Source organism: Morone saxatilis, unplaced genomic scaffold, assembly GCF_004916995.1.
Source record: "Morone saxatilis isolate NCDOM2014 unplaced genomic scaffold, NCSU_SB_2.0 Contig19, whole genome shotgun sequence".
Classification (NCBI taxonomy): domain Eukaryota; kingdom Metazoa; phylum Chordata; class Actinopteri; family Moronidae; genus Morone; species Morone saxatilis.
Window position 1 is genome coordinate 8915321 of NW_023339751.1, and position 13923 is coordinate 8929243.

Here is a 13923-nt window from a genome sequence, read left to right on the forward strand (position 1 = left end):
AGATAGATAGATAGATAGATACTTTATTTATCCCGAGGGAAATTCAAATGACCAGGATTTAAACCAGAACCCACAAATGAAGCGATGCTGAGCAAACCACAATCCTGCAGCCCCGTGCAGGTGTCTACTATATCTTATACAAACAGTATGTGCAGTGAAATGTGTACATTTGTTCCATGTTAACATACTCAGAGATACTTGGTGTGCTGTGATGTACAGATGATTGTAAAGCCTCTTGAATTGAATTTGTGATTTCTGATATTTGGCCTTATAAATAAAACACACAATCAGTTGTATGTGTACATATATATATATCTTATATATCTTACATGACACAAACTGAATGTACTCTTATGATGTTATATATAGAATACACCACATTTACCACGTATCCTTTAAATACACGTATGATGACAAACAATCATTCATATTTGGTTACTGCTTAAATGCATCTTAATATAATAACATTCATTGTATACTTAATGCTGCTACATAGAAGAATAACCATATGTAATCATTTGTGTCTAGGCTATGTTAGTAATATTGTATGTTTTTTATCATGTAAGATATATCTTGACACGTGTTATATTGATTTATTCCATATATGGAGGCATCTTGACAAACAATGTGGCTGTTGCAAATGATGTAAACATACTAATCATGTCATCGTCTGGTTGGAATATCCCCTTTTTTTTTTTTTTAAAGATTGCAAATAAAACTTATTTTTCCCCCTCACACTTTGTTTGCCTGAGTCTTTCATTCGACTGACTTTCATATGATATCAGCTCATCCAAAAATTACATAACCCATGGTGGATTATGATTTAGGTTGGTTTCTATCCCCTCCTCATCCTCAAAGTGTCTCTGCATAACATCTGCTTCAGGGCCTGTCAGTACAACAGGGCACATTTCACAGGGATGCTGAGACTGTACCACAAAATATATTTAAACTATATCAGACCATTCATTATATATTGCAGTAACACTGTAGGCATATCAGGATAAAAACACACGTTCCTTATAAACTATTCCACATCTATATTAGCGTTAATAGCATTGTTATGAGTATTACAGCAGTATCCTGTTGGACAGCAGACTGCAGCAGATTACTGCGATGCTCAGATGAATGTGCTGACTCCTTGCCCCTGTTGGGGGGGGAAAAAATAAATAAATAAAACTTGCGTCTGTGCTGAGTCATGCATTGTAGCTCACAATAATGATATCAATAGTCAGGGCTGAGTATACTTTGAACCTACACGTTTTCCACGGTGTGCTCCGCGGTGCATCACGTATGTCTTCAGTCTCATCCTGAGCTTTCAGCGACATCACGGCCGGAGAGGAGCCAGCTGTGCGCGGCTGCGGGATCTGTCCTACATCTCAGCCTTATGATGATTGCTGCGGCGTTTTTGGTCCTGCTGAGGCCGTACAGTATTCAATGTGTGCTGCTATTATTGCTGCTTTTGCTCGGGACTATAGCGACAATTTTGTTTTTCTGCTGCTGGCATCGCAGGCTTCGCAATGGAAAACATCCAATAAAATCTGTGCTCTCCGGACGCACCAAGAGCCGCGGTGAGTAGCGCAGGAAGGCCAGCCGCATCTCATCCCCTCATCCCCGACCTGCTCATGTCTGTACACCGCATGTTCTGTATGTATTCATAGTCGGGTTTATCTCTTCTAGCAAGCAGCAAAGTCACTAGCTTTGCCCTATATCTGCAGTATGGGCTGCAGGAGGGAAATCAAACACCTCCTCGTGTAGGCGTTAACTGTGAAGACACTAAGATGTGGTGTTATGAGTTTGTAGCCTTAAAATATCTAGAATTATTGTCAATTCTTTAAATGTCTAGAGTTGATTTCTGACATGCCATACTTTATGTTAGATCCTACCTCTTTCTAACATCTGTTATCTGTCCTGTAGTTGGCCTCCGGACACATCATTTTCGATCAGAGGTAGGATGAACTTTTTTCATTAAGGGTTTGAGTGAGTCCTCTGTAATGTTTAATGGCTGTATGGAAGCAGGAGTTCAATATGTAAACGCCTTATGTGCTTTAAGAGCTTTTCAGTAATAATAATAGGAGAAATGCTTGACCCAAAAGCCTGTTTGGACTTTTACACAACTGCATGACTATTTTAAGGAGCATGATGTGCGCAATGCGCATGTGTTATCAATAAATAATGTAGGTGATGTTGCAGTTTCATCCTTTAAGGAGAGATTAAACTCTTTACAGCGTATTCTTAGAAACAAACTGAGGTGTGAGTGAGTCGACAGAAACCCACTCTATGTTGTGATGCTTTAGATATATTTACAATCATGTTTGATGCTTAAATGCGTCAAGTGACTCTTCAGTCCATCTGCTTCCGTTTTGCCCACTTTGCTTTCAAAATAAAACTACGAAAATGTACAAGTAGATCGGAATGCATGAAAACAGAGTAAAACCACTATAACCTTTAAAAGTGATCTTGATTAAATGTTTTATATTATGGCCAAATCTGTCTGAGTATGTTTGCATGTTTGATCTTCCCGACATAGCCTATGGCAAGGATTGTAATTTCATTAAAACTATAAAGGGGTTGGTGAATAGTAATTATAGCAAGTCTCAATAAACGCCTAAAAATAATTCTTTTACTTTTATGACTCTGGGGTTTTGAAGTTTCAAAACAAAAGCTGGTCTTCCTTTGGAGGTTATGTTATTGAACCACAGGACACTGAATCCTCTACCGGCTCAGTACTGTAGCTGGTAGGGATTCAGTATCATGTTCAAGGACATAACAGCAGGACAGCTGCTGAGCCTTAATGTTGAACAACAGTCACTGACCATTTCCTTCCATATCAAGTCCAATAATAAACAGTTCTTAAAGAAAGACTCACAGAGGGTCTAAAGAAGAGAGACGATTGATAAAAATGTCAAAATTTTACACTGAAAGGTTCCTTATCCTGTAGTGATTGAGGTTGCTGTATCATCTTTCTCAAACATGTCTGACTGTTGAAAATTTAGGTCATATACCACAGCAGTGCGCTCCCTAGCTTAAGAAACCTGAATCACATCACAATCATTATTCATGTTATAATGAGAGGTTTTCAGTTTCTCTTGCCAAGTCTGCTGAAGGCCTAAATCTGTTGCCAGCTTGACTGTTGTCCGTATTTCCCAGGGCTTCAGGCACAGTCCACGTCACGCGAGAAGGAGCATACATGCTCGAGTGACAGAGGAAAAGCCCAATCTGGTCGAGATTCCTGAGAGCGAACCGGAGTCGTCATCGGGTCTAAGGAAACGCAAAGTGAAGAAGAGAGTCCTGCCAGAATTTTACCAGTCTGTACAAGTCACTCCCACACGCAAACCTGTAGGTACCCCCCCTTAACTGTTACCATGATTAATTCTGATACTATTTTATGCTTGCTCTCCTCTACAGGGGCATCAGTGTGCCTTTTGAACCTGGTAAGGATTCAGTAACTTGCACAAGGACACAGGAAAGTGTTTGTCTACAGTGTTAAACCCTACTCTTGAAGGATGGTCGGTTAAAGGTGATATGAAGTCATTACCTTGTATTGCTGTTTGTACTGTTATTGATCATAAGATGACAAATATGGATAAAAAAAGGGATTTTACTTTAGAAGAAAATGGGGATCTCAAAGTAATTTTCAAGGGACTATATACTTTTATTTGGAATGAACAATTCAACATTTCTATATTAAGTAATCTAATTTTGCTTTAAATGTCCAATGTGTAACAGTTTAAGATAATAAAAACACGATTCCTATATTCACGTTACTTATGAAAACATAATAATTTTTTATAAAAAATACAAGTTTTGTGTTACAAGAAGCATTTGTTAATCACCAACTTAAAACATAAATTTGGCTAATATAAAGTGACATATTTGTAGGCATACATATCTTACATAAGCAGATCAGTATTTAACTCATTCATAAATCTATGCATCATTCTAGTTGGTCACAAGTGCATAACAAACATGTTATTGTATCAGCTCTTGACTGATTTTACTGATTTCCAGTTTGAATGTCAAATGTTTCTTCTCCATTTGAATAGATATCTGTTCATTTAGTTTGTTGTGCTCTTAGTTGACATGCTGCTACGTGTCCTCTCTAATCCATTGTAAAGCTGTTAACAATTTACCATGTTGGCATGGGAACATAATACACCCTGTGAATTACGTGGCGGCGCTGCTTGCAAACAACAGTGTGCTCTCCATAAATACTTTTATCAGTGTCAGATAGTGCAGTTAAAAAATAAGGTGAGGAGAGAGAGACAGTAGAACACGTGACCCATATATTGATCCATTTCTTCCTGGAAAGGATCAAGCAACTACAGGAACATAGAGCTGAAGAAACACAGAGCCTCAGCTGGAAATGTGTACTTACTGGAACAGAAACCATACAGGACCCCTTTGGTTTGTTGGGCTTTCCTTATACTCTGCTGCTCTAATCTGAGTTTTAACTTGTTCCAGAGAAAAGAATTCTGATCCCACATTCACAAAACCACCAAGTCTGTGGGTGTTTTTAAATGTGTCTTATTTTGAATGTCATTTATTTGTATCCAGAATGTTAAATATCTTGTGTTTGTACTGCAAAGGATTATAGCTGTTACTGCTATAAAATTCTAATTTAGTACAAGACATGACATGACAGTGATGTTTGAACTGACTGGAACCTATTGATCTGTAGCAACTCCCTGCCTCCATTAGCTGTGTCACAATGCTGTAGATAACAGACATCAGACACACAGTTTTATGCTTTTTCATATTGCCATTGTCAGCGAACAACATACATACATATCACCTTGATCAGAGCCAGCTACATGTTACAGTCGCTTCTGATTCTTCTAAATCAAATAATTTGTTACCACAAGTACAACAAAATCCATTTAATGCTGAATCTGGCAGTAAGCAAAAGATAAACAACCCTCTGTTTGTCAGTGTTGTTATTCTTATAATACAAAAGGCAGAGGACTTTCACGTATTATTTGAACAAGAATAACAATATGGAGATTTTTGGATTCATGATAGCCCTAAGACATGTTGTAAGTGAGTGGACTTTAATATGTAAGAGTCCTGCATAAACTAGATCAGCCATGACCATACATCATTCATGATATATTTGCACGTGTAGCCTAACAAATGCAAATGGGATAATCCAGAATGGCCGCCTTGTCTTGGTGAAACCATAGTTGTCTGTGCTTCGAACTTATTATCTCTTTAAATGATCCCGACCAGTGCAAGGGAACTACTTCACATATTCTATTCACAGCAGGACGAGCAATTGCAGCCCTGTTTATTTTATGTACACCATGAAAACAGTGTGTGTGTGCAACACTAACAATATGAAAGCATTTGGCTTCACACTCACTTGAGCTTAATACCCACATGAATCTAGTCATGAATGCAATATTTTCTAAATGTGTCTGGCTCTGTTTGCTCCTCTTTTACTTTCACTGAATAGGAACTGCACATTTAGCAAATGGGCAATTTAAAGTATTCTATCAGGGCTCAGTCAAAATATAAAATAAAAAATATATATTCTCTGATGGACACTGTAGCCACTGTATTTTAACATGGTACTGACAAAGATAGTCAAACGAGTGACAGTCATGTCCTTATGTGCATTTTTTAATAGTAACAGCTCCTGATCAAAGAATATTAGGTATTAACAAAGAATAAAGAATTTTGGACCCTCCCTAATAGAGAGGATAAGCCTTGTATGAAGTGATGGGGGAGGGCCCCTAATCTTTCAACTATTCTTATTCCTGTACATAAAATAAAGTGAAAAACGGACTCGGAAGAACACACAGTTCTTACTATAGCAGCCCAACTAATAATTATTTCATAATAATGACCATTAACTTTTCCTTGAATCGTGTAGTTGTTTTTCCCCTTTTTAGTGGTAGGAATTATGAATAAGCAGAAAGCTGATGCAACCCTAAGCTGCCTTTTCAGCACTGAGTTTCATCCTGATGAAAAGTGATGCAGTGATGAAAAGGCTGCTAATATTAACAGCGTGTTGCTTTTATCAGCTCTGCAGACTCGACACCGACCCAGCAGATTCTCACTACTACTGCTGTTTTAAAAATAGAAATTATTATCTGTATCCCCATATAAATACAGCCAGGATCTACGGCCGCAGGCTCCTTAATGGTCACATATGAGTACTGAACTCTTCTGGATCACAGCAGTCCGTTTCCCCCTTTTAAATACTGCTTTATCATTAAGCAAAGGAAGTGTCATCATACAGGTATTTTGCACCCCACCCTTCTTCTTCTCCTCCTCCATCGGGATGTGTTTGTTCTGTTACACAATCTCAGGTGTGCCTGGGTGCAGCAGGAAAACGCAACAGAAGGCCATTCATTTCATTCTCTTTATGAGTAATTGTGTTATTCACAGTTAGAATTGGATGTCTGGAAAGCTTAAAGACAGATAATCCACCAAAGGATGCCTTTAATGGTATAAATAGTTTTTTAATTATTATATTTGCCTCTTATATTTGTTAACCCGGTTTAACCTGCTTAAATCCAGTGCAATCCGTTTTTTTTTGGTGCCCTCCATCCCCTCAGGCAATTAGCTCAACTGTACCCTCTGTGGTTAACACCTACATCTACAGCACTTATGTAATCGTTCCCCTCTCAGCAGTCTCTCTCTCTCTGTGGACTCTAATGTGCATCTGTTGTGAGCTCGGTGGCAGCCCTTGTCCTCTTATTACCCCCCCCCCCAGTTGCTTTTGATGTATTCGTAGCCAACCCAGCAACCTTTCTTTTAGGCAGGGATGGCGCTCTAACCCCACCGTCGCTGATGCTGGAGCACTGCTGCTGTTGTTGTTGGCTACCGGGTGTGACGCGGGGAGACGCATGCAGTCTTGCTCTCCCATCACAGTCTCCAGCTCTGCCCTCGACAGCACACAGCGTACCCATCCCCACACAGCCCTCTGGAGATCTGACATCACCCCACATCCTCAGTGCTCAGATAAGGGACCAACTCGTGGCCGGAGCATCCCTCAAAGGGCGTGGCACCCTTTTGATACTGACGCACGAATTATGTGACTGAAAGGGTGGAAGCTAATAACGCGCATATAGGATTGTTTTTCTCTCTTCTTGTTCTTCCAGCTGACAGGTCTCCATGTATACAGTGGTAAGTCTTATTGTTGGCCTGGCGGGGGAGCCAGATACTATTGATTTCACATTGGATTTTTTTTTTTTTTTTGTGGCTCAATCTTTTATTGTTATGGATCTTTACGAACTGGTGGCTCGTGTCACGGAGCGTCCTCACACCTTACGTGCGCCCACATTACGCACTTTGACCCGCGATGGTGACAAATAATGGGAATCGTGCTCTGTTGCTCCCGCGCTGGGTGGAAAAATTAAGACAAGCATTGTTCTGTTTTTCTTCTTGATCCCCGTTTTTCTTTTGTCTCGCAGAGCTCCAGTTCGGGGAACCCTTCCCTTCACGGCTCCATGTCTTCCTCGGCGGATTTCTCAGACGAGGATGATTACAGTGTTAAATCTGGGTCGGCATCACCGGCACCCGGGGACACTTTACCCTGGAACCTGCCCAGACATGAGCGATCCAAGAGGAAAATCCAGGGGGGGTCCGTGCTGGATCCGGCGGAGAGAGCCGTGCTCAGGATCGCAGGTGAGTGGGGGGCACTTTTCCTTTTATGTGATAGTAATACTGTAAGGAGGAAAACAAGGTGCGAATGTGGGAGCTAGGCGAGCTTATAGCGATACGTTAAGGTGCAGCTCTCCCCCTGGTTATCCCCAGGTTGATTTAGGGGCTGCAGTTGCGTGCATGTGTGGCGCATGTGATGGTATTTCGGTCCGCTGATGCTTAACAAAATTAATAAATATATTAGATGAAAAGCAGCTATTTTTTCAGATTTTTTTTATTTATTTCTTTAATTCAGGAGCTTAAAGACACATTTTTTTTTTATCATTTTATTTTGCTGAGGTGGAAGCATTTACTTTCGTGCCCACAAGTTGATAACAAAAAGAAGAAGACAGAAGACATGAGATCAATCTTTCTGACCAGGAGCTCTTGCTTGTTTCGCATTTGGGCTATTTTATTATGATACTTTGAGGCCATTTGATATCATAAAAACCCTTGTCAGAAATGCAGTACAGCAGATATTGAGATACAGGGACCGGTGTGTGGGTGGAAGTGTGGCATGACTAACAGCTGATAGGTCACTGACAGCAAAGATCATTCCAATCACTGGTCTTCAATCTAATTAAAGTTGTCTTTAAGTCACTAGCATGGTGGACACACATGAAAAAGAAAGTGGTCCGTGTTACCAGCCGGTACAGAGACGCCTGACAAGGAAAAGCGTTTATTGTTACACACTGTAAGAAATGAGCGGATCACTCAGGCTGCTTTTTACATCTGGCTTTACCTTCTGGTGACAAGTAGCGCACACTGGCTGACAGCTGGAGAGAATGCACCTCTGCTCTTGTGTTAGGAAAATACGCTTTAGATGTTATTGTGATGACATTTAAGACTCAGTACTGTATCAATGGGCTCGTTAAGACAGACATTTCTTGCAGCGCAGCGCGTCCGGCAGTCCTTCCCATCAATCCGGAGAGGAAGTGTCGCCTATTGGACGGGCCGCAGACAAGGGAGGGATGTAGGGCGTTTCCTTTAGTGCAACAACAGCGCCGATCACTCTTGAGTCCTAAGCACATACACATGCACACACAAACACACACGCACAAACACACACACACACGCGGTGTCCCTGCCTGTCCGCCGCTGGTGAATGTCCAGTTTGTGGAGCCCGGGTTATGGCTCAGTACGCACCGCTCTCGGACGAACAGGAATACCTCCAAGCCTATGAAGATGTTTTGGAAAAATACAAAGGTAGGATCAATGCTGATTGGATGTTGTTTTAGGCTCATGGGACGATAAAGAAATTGCCTGAGGCTGCTTGACAGTTCAATAAATGTCAGCCTGCCCCCTCTCTCTGTCTCTCTGGTGACTGGCTGGTCTTACTGTCTTTATCCCTGCAGTGGAAAAGTGGGAATATTTCCTGCATGACATCACATTTAGACTGAATTTTAGTAGCCAAGATAAAGGCTTTATTATGAGCTTTTTTCATGAGCTCAGTTGATTATTAGATTAGAGGATTATTACTGGTGTTTAGCTGTCAAATGGGAATATTTAGCTCGGAATATGTCTGGAAAAACATTTCAAGCCAGATGATTACAGGGTCTGCGTTGTTTAATGTCAAATTGAAGGGTCTAAACAGAGGAATCAAGTCTGTTTTTTTAAAGCAGATCATATTTTAACTATGATAATGATATATTTGTGTATTTTATGGGTGATCACCTATAGGAATATCAGTGACTGAATATTGCATGTGACCTGTGTGGTGTCTCAAGGCAGAGAGGACAATGACATAGCAGGGTGAGGCGTTAGCTCGTAGCTCGTGTCACTTCATGTAGCTGCTCCTTTTGGGTCTATCTCATTAATTAGAGCCAATTCATCACACACAAGAGGTCTGTGTTATTCAGTGTCTCTTTGACAGCTAGAGCTCGGTGACAAAATCATACACACTCATTGTGGAGGCCAGGCCTGTGGAGATCTGGTGCAGCTGAATTCAAACTGACAGCAGCACTTTTAACCCTTTGTGTTTCGTCCCCCCCACACACAAGGACCCAATGTAGGAACAATAAATAGTATATATTGTTCAGTGTATTGTATTGAACGCTCGCCGTGAGCGTGTTCTCTCAGCTGTCGTAGCCAGCAGGGTCAGTCAGCTGTGGTATAAGGCTTAAACGCCCTGACTGGACTCTAATGGGATCATATGATGTAGCATCATTAGGAATCCGTAGCTGTTGTCTTCAGGCAGAGGAGCTGTGACACACAATGGCTTTACTTATTTTTGGTGGTTTCTTCTAGCACCAACTACCATTCCGCTGTTAGTTTTTGCGTGTTATATCTTGGTTTTTGGGGGGCATTCGACTCCCCGACTGTTGTTGCGTGAACAATGAACTTAACAAGGAAGGGTAAGGCTTTTTTTGGTATTTTCTTGCTAATTTTAAATAAACATTTTAGATTTTACCGCTGCGTTGTAGCCTCACAATAATGCTAAGGATTTTCATTTGTAGTCTTAATTGAACCATTTTGCCACATTTACTGTGTCTTATATGTAAAAGTGACTAAATCTAGTGGCATTTTCTTTTCTTATCAGCATTCTTCTGCTCATAAATGTGTGGTTATTCAATGATCCTGGTAGAAACTTGAGATCAGCTGGTGGGCTAATCATTACTCATTACCCTACAACCCTGTCTCCATCAGTCTCCTCATAGCAGAAAGAGCTTCCACTTTTGCAACAGAAAGAATTTATCAACATTTATTTACTAGAGGTCAGTTAGGAAAATAGGCTGCAAGCTATAGAAGAAACATTATCAGCTCATAATTTCTTTGCAGAGTTGTGGACTGCTTGTGTGAGAGGACGACGATTTACACGTTCACAAAAATATGAAATCATTTTATGTGTGAGGAAGTTAGTTTGTAGAAGTTTTTGTATGTAGAAATTATTGTATACGATACCATAATAAGCGGTGTAATTGAGTATATTTGAGTAGATTATAGGGTTAAGAAATGTGTCTTTACATAAGTGTCAAATTCCTTCCACCTTCCTAAAACAAAATAGTTCTCAGTGTAAATTTGTCTTCCCCGTCATGAAAACTGCTTAAAACTGTATTTATTGTTTCCATAAAAGTTTGTTTGCTTCTCCACAGCCGAGACATTTTCCTATAGGGCGCTGGCTAAGCGCAGTAAACATCCCTGTTTTTTTTTTTATCGTTAATTTAGTTTTATTTACAGTTGATGGGCTCACCCAGAGCCCCAAGCTTCCCTCCATGTGATGGGTACAGTGTCAAAAGAAGACTGTTTCATAGCAAAATCATCAACAGTTACCAAACAAACACAACCAAACAGACCAGTAAACAGAACAGCCAGTAGGCCAGCTATAAAGTAACGAACAGAATTGTCTTTGTCTCGCCACATCAAGATGTAGGATTGTTTCATTTTCATATTTAACTGTGGATGTTTAGACAAATGTACTGGAACTTCTTGTTGTCATAACTGTGCTATTGAGTTTATATTGGTGTGGTTGCTTGTCATTTGGTGTCTGGCTTAATGAGTCATCAATCACCCACTGAATGAATGTTTTAGTCGTCACTTCCAGATAAAAGATAAAAACAGCAGGAAAAAGAACGGGCTTATTGTAGTGAGTGAGCACCATGTGGTGTGTTTCATTGCACTTGTTCACCACCAGCGTGACCTCGGGTGAACTGTTAAATATAAAGAAATTGACAGATTTCAATATCAAAGTAATGCTGTTTGAAGTTCTCAACTGTGTTTGGCAGAAGTGTGAGTTTAGGAGTTTTGCTGACTAAGCATAACGATCACAGGGAGCATGCGTGTAGTTCTTATTGCTCCGGCTGTAAGAATGCCACACTAATTAGGTATTAGAGCTAATAGTACACCGAACGGAGGAATTGCTTTGGGTCAGGCTGAAATTCAATGCAGGCTTTTACAAAAGACTGTAAACTTGAGGAGTGAGTTAAAGACGAGGGTTTTCTTAGACACATACAACAGTTAATGACACTGGGCAGTGGCTGTGTGGGATCACACTGTTCCTGCAGAGCCTGCTTGGTAGGCTTGAAAGCTTGAAGGGGCCATTAGAGTTTCCCAACAGTTGATCATCCGCTGACATCAGAAAGATTTAATGGATTAGACATTTGGTGGTTCAGTCAGCTCTTCTTGCAGTTCATTTTGTGTTGAAGATGCCATATGGTGCAAATGTTTTCATTAGATTTAAAGTGTATTTGTGTATTTATTAGGGTTGAACCCAAATAAACATCTTTTGCTTGCTGAGGGGACTGACAGCCCTGCAGATAATCACTAGACAATTTGAATTCAAGCTGGGGAAATATTTTATTTTCTGGATTTTTGACCAAATTTTCTAATGCACAGATTTTTTTTAAAGACAACTGTGGCAAAATAAATGTTTGTCCGCTTGTTTTAATAAAGACTACTACGATAGGAAAATGTTTTCATTCAGTAACACTAACATCAATTATTACTAATATTACTTTTTTATTTTAGTTTATTTTTTACTGTCATAATCAAGTGGGTCATTTTTGTAATTTGTATCTATTGTTTACTGTTCTGTCTTTTTGTGAAGTGAAGCATGTCATTTCTTTGTTGTGATGCACTTTGAGCTGTATTTGTTATATGTAAGGTGCTACACGAATAAGGCTTATTATGATCAAAACATTCATAAAGCTTATTAGCTGAGTGCAATATGATAACATGGTATGATAGATATTATTTTTCTGTCATTAGAGATCTTGCTTGAAACATATGTTAAAATTTTCTGTGATTGTGAAGTGATTCACAGAAATATACAGCCTATTAACCGTTTCAGATTTAATTTCTTTAATTGATATCAAGTGTTAGCTGAGAGCCAAATACAGCACAGGATTAGTGTTTAAGTTGTGTGTGGTTGTGTGGTATAGGAGGGTGTGGTCTGTCATTGTCTGCTCTGTCTGTGAACCATTGCAGTCTGCATTATGACTTACTCTCTCATTACAACAGGGATGTCTGTAGATGCATTAAGTAAAGGAATGATTATTAATATCAACCTCTATATACTTGTATTATCGTGGGTTATCAAACACAGCAACGAGTGAGAGAGCATTGTGTTTTTTGCACAGTCACTGCCTTTGTCCATCCTCCTGGGCCGTGCCCAGCCCAACCCCTCTGCTCTATGTCGACAGCCCACTCATCACATTCAAATGGCCTAGTGGCCCACACACACGGCAGGCTGCTCTATGGAGACTGTCTGCTACTGTACAAAAGACACTTTGTTTTTAGGGAAGCAGCATCCAAGTTCCAGAGACTTGTTCATGTGTCAAGCTGATGGTAGCGACACTGCTTTTTTTTTTTTTTTTTGCCTTTTCATTGAGATTTAAACATCAAGGAGCCACACTTTGAAAGTGGTCTCTACCCACATAACTCAGCCTACAGATTTACATTCCTTACAGAATACTGTGAGCACAATTAGCCCTTATAGGCTCCCAATAACAAAGCACTAAACCATTAACTTATATTGTTCACAAACAATAGGAACACGTTTCATAGGTTTGTATTAAACTTTCAGATCAGTTAATCGCGGTCAAAAGAAAGAACACACACATCAGAAAAAAAGAAATGTGGCTTGGCACATTATGTATTTGATAGCTGGACAATTGGAACTAACCTATTTAAACTAACACACTGTGGATTTGGTTTGTGAACAAATATGATTTAGATAGCATAATCACATCATTATCATCGGCTCTTTCACAGCTACCAAGGCCAAAATCCTAAGTGCTAATGGCCAATAAAGTGCATTAGATTTTTGGATCAGTATCCAACTCCAGCTCGACTTGGAGCTCCACAATGTCCCAATAACATCTAACAGAAATGGCTCTGAACCCATACAGCTGCATGTGGTTTTATTTTACAGGTTTCACCTAGTTGCTTTTCTCAGATGAGCATATCAGTTTATATCTGCAGCGGGAAATTAAATATCTGATTGTTTTGTTATTGTCCATCAGTTTCACTAGATTTTATGGGGAAAACAAAATGTTAAAAAAAAAAATCCCTCTGGTAAATACATAGTACATTTATATCTGCTAAAACATAATATTGTTCATGTAGCCAAGCCCTTCATTGATCTAATCAATAGACTTCATTAAAAATGGGCAGTGTAATCCAAACCAGCAGAGCTCTTAGAAAGCCTTTTACCGCTCAGTCTTTAGCAACAGAAATATGTCTGTGTTTTATTTAGTCATTAATCATATATTATTCTTACATTTATCATTTAGAGCCATACATGCATTCTGTCTCTGCATTTATACATTTGATTAATGT

General features: G+C 39.7%; 1 protein-coding gene across 8 annotated transcripts in view; it reads left to right on the forward strand.

Annotated features, from left to right (window-relative positions):
* Window positions 1-6995: 6995 nt before the first annotated feature.
* Window positions 6996-13923, forward strand: part of dst (dystonin) — a 97802-nt gene continuing 90874 nt past the window's right edge. For 4 of the 8 annotated variants that reach the window (XM_035663953.1, XM_035663962.1, XM_035663956.1 and 1 more), the window contains exons 1-2: window positions 6996-7131; window positions 7419-7632. In XM_035663953.1, the coding sequence (XP_035519846.1) occupies window positions 7120-7131; window positions 7419-7632 (226 nt within the window). In that variant the 5' untranslated portion in view covers window positions 6996-7119. Of the gene's footprint in view, window positions 7132-7418; window positions 7633-8696; window positions 8854-13923 lie in introns of those variants that run through there. The other 4 variants (XM_035663958.1, XM_035663959.1, XM_035663961.1 and 1 more) reach the window with 2 other exon arrangements.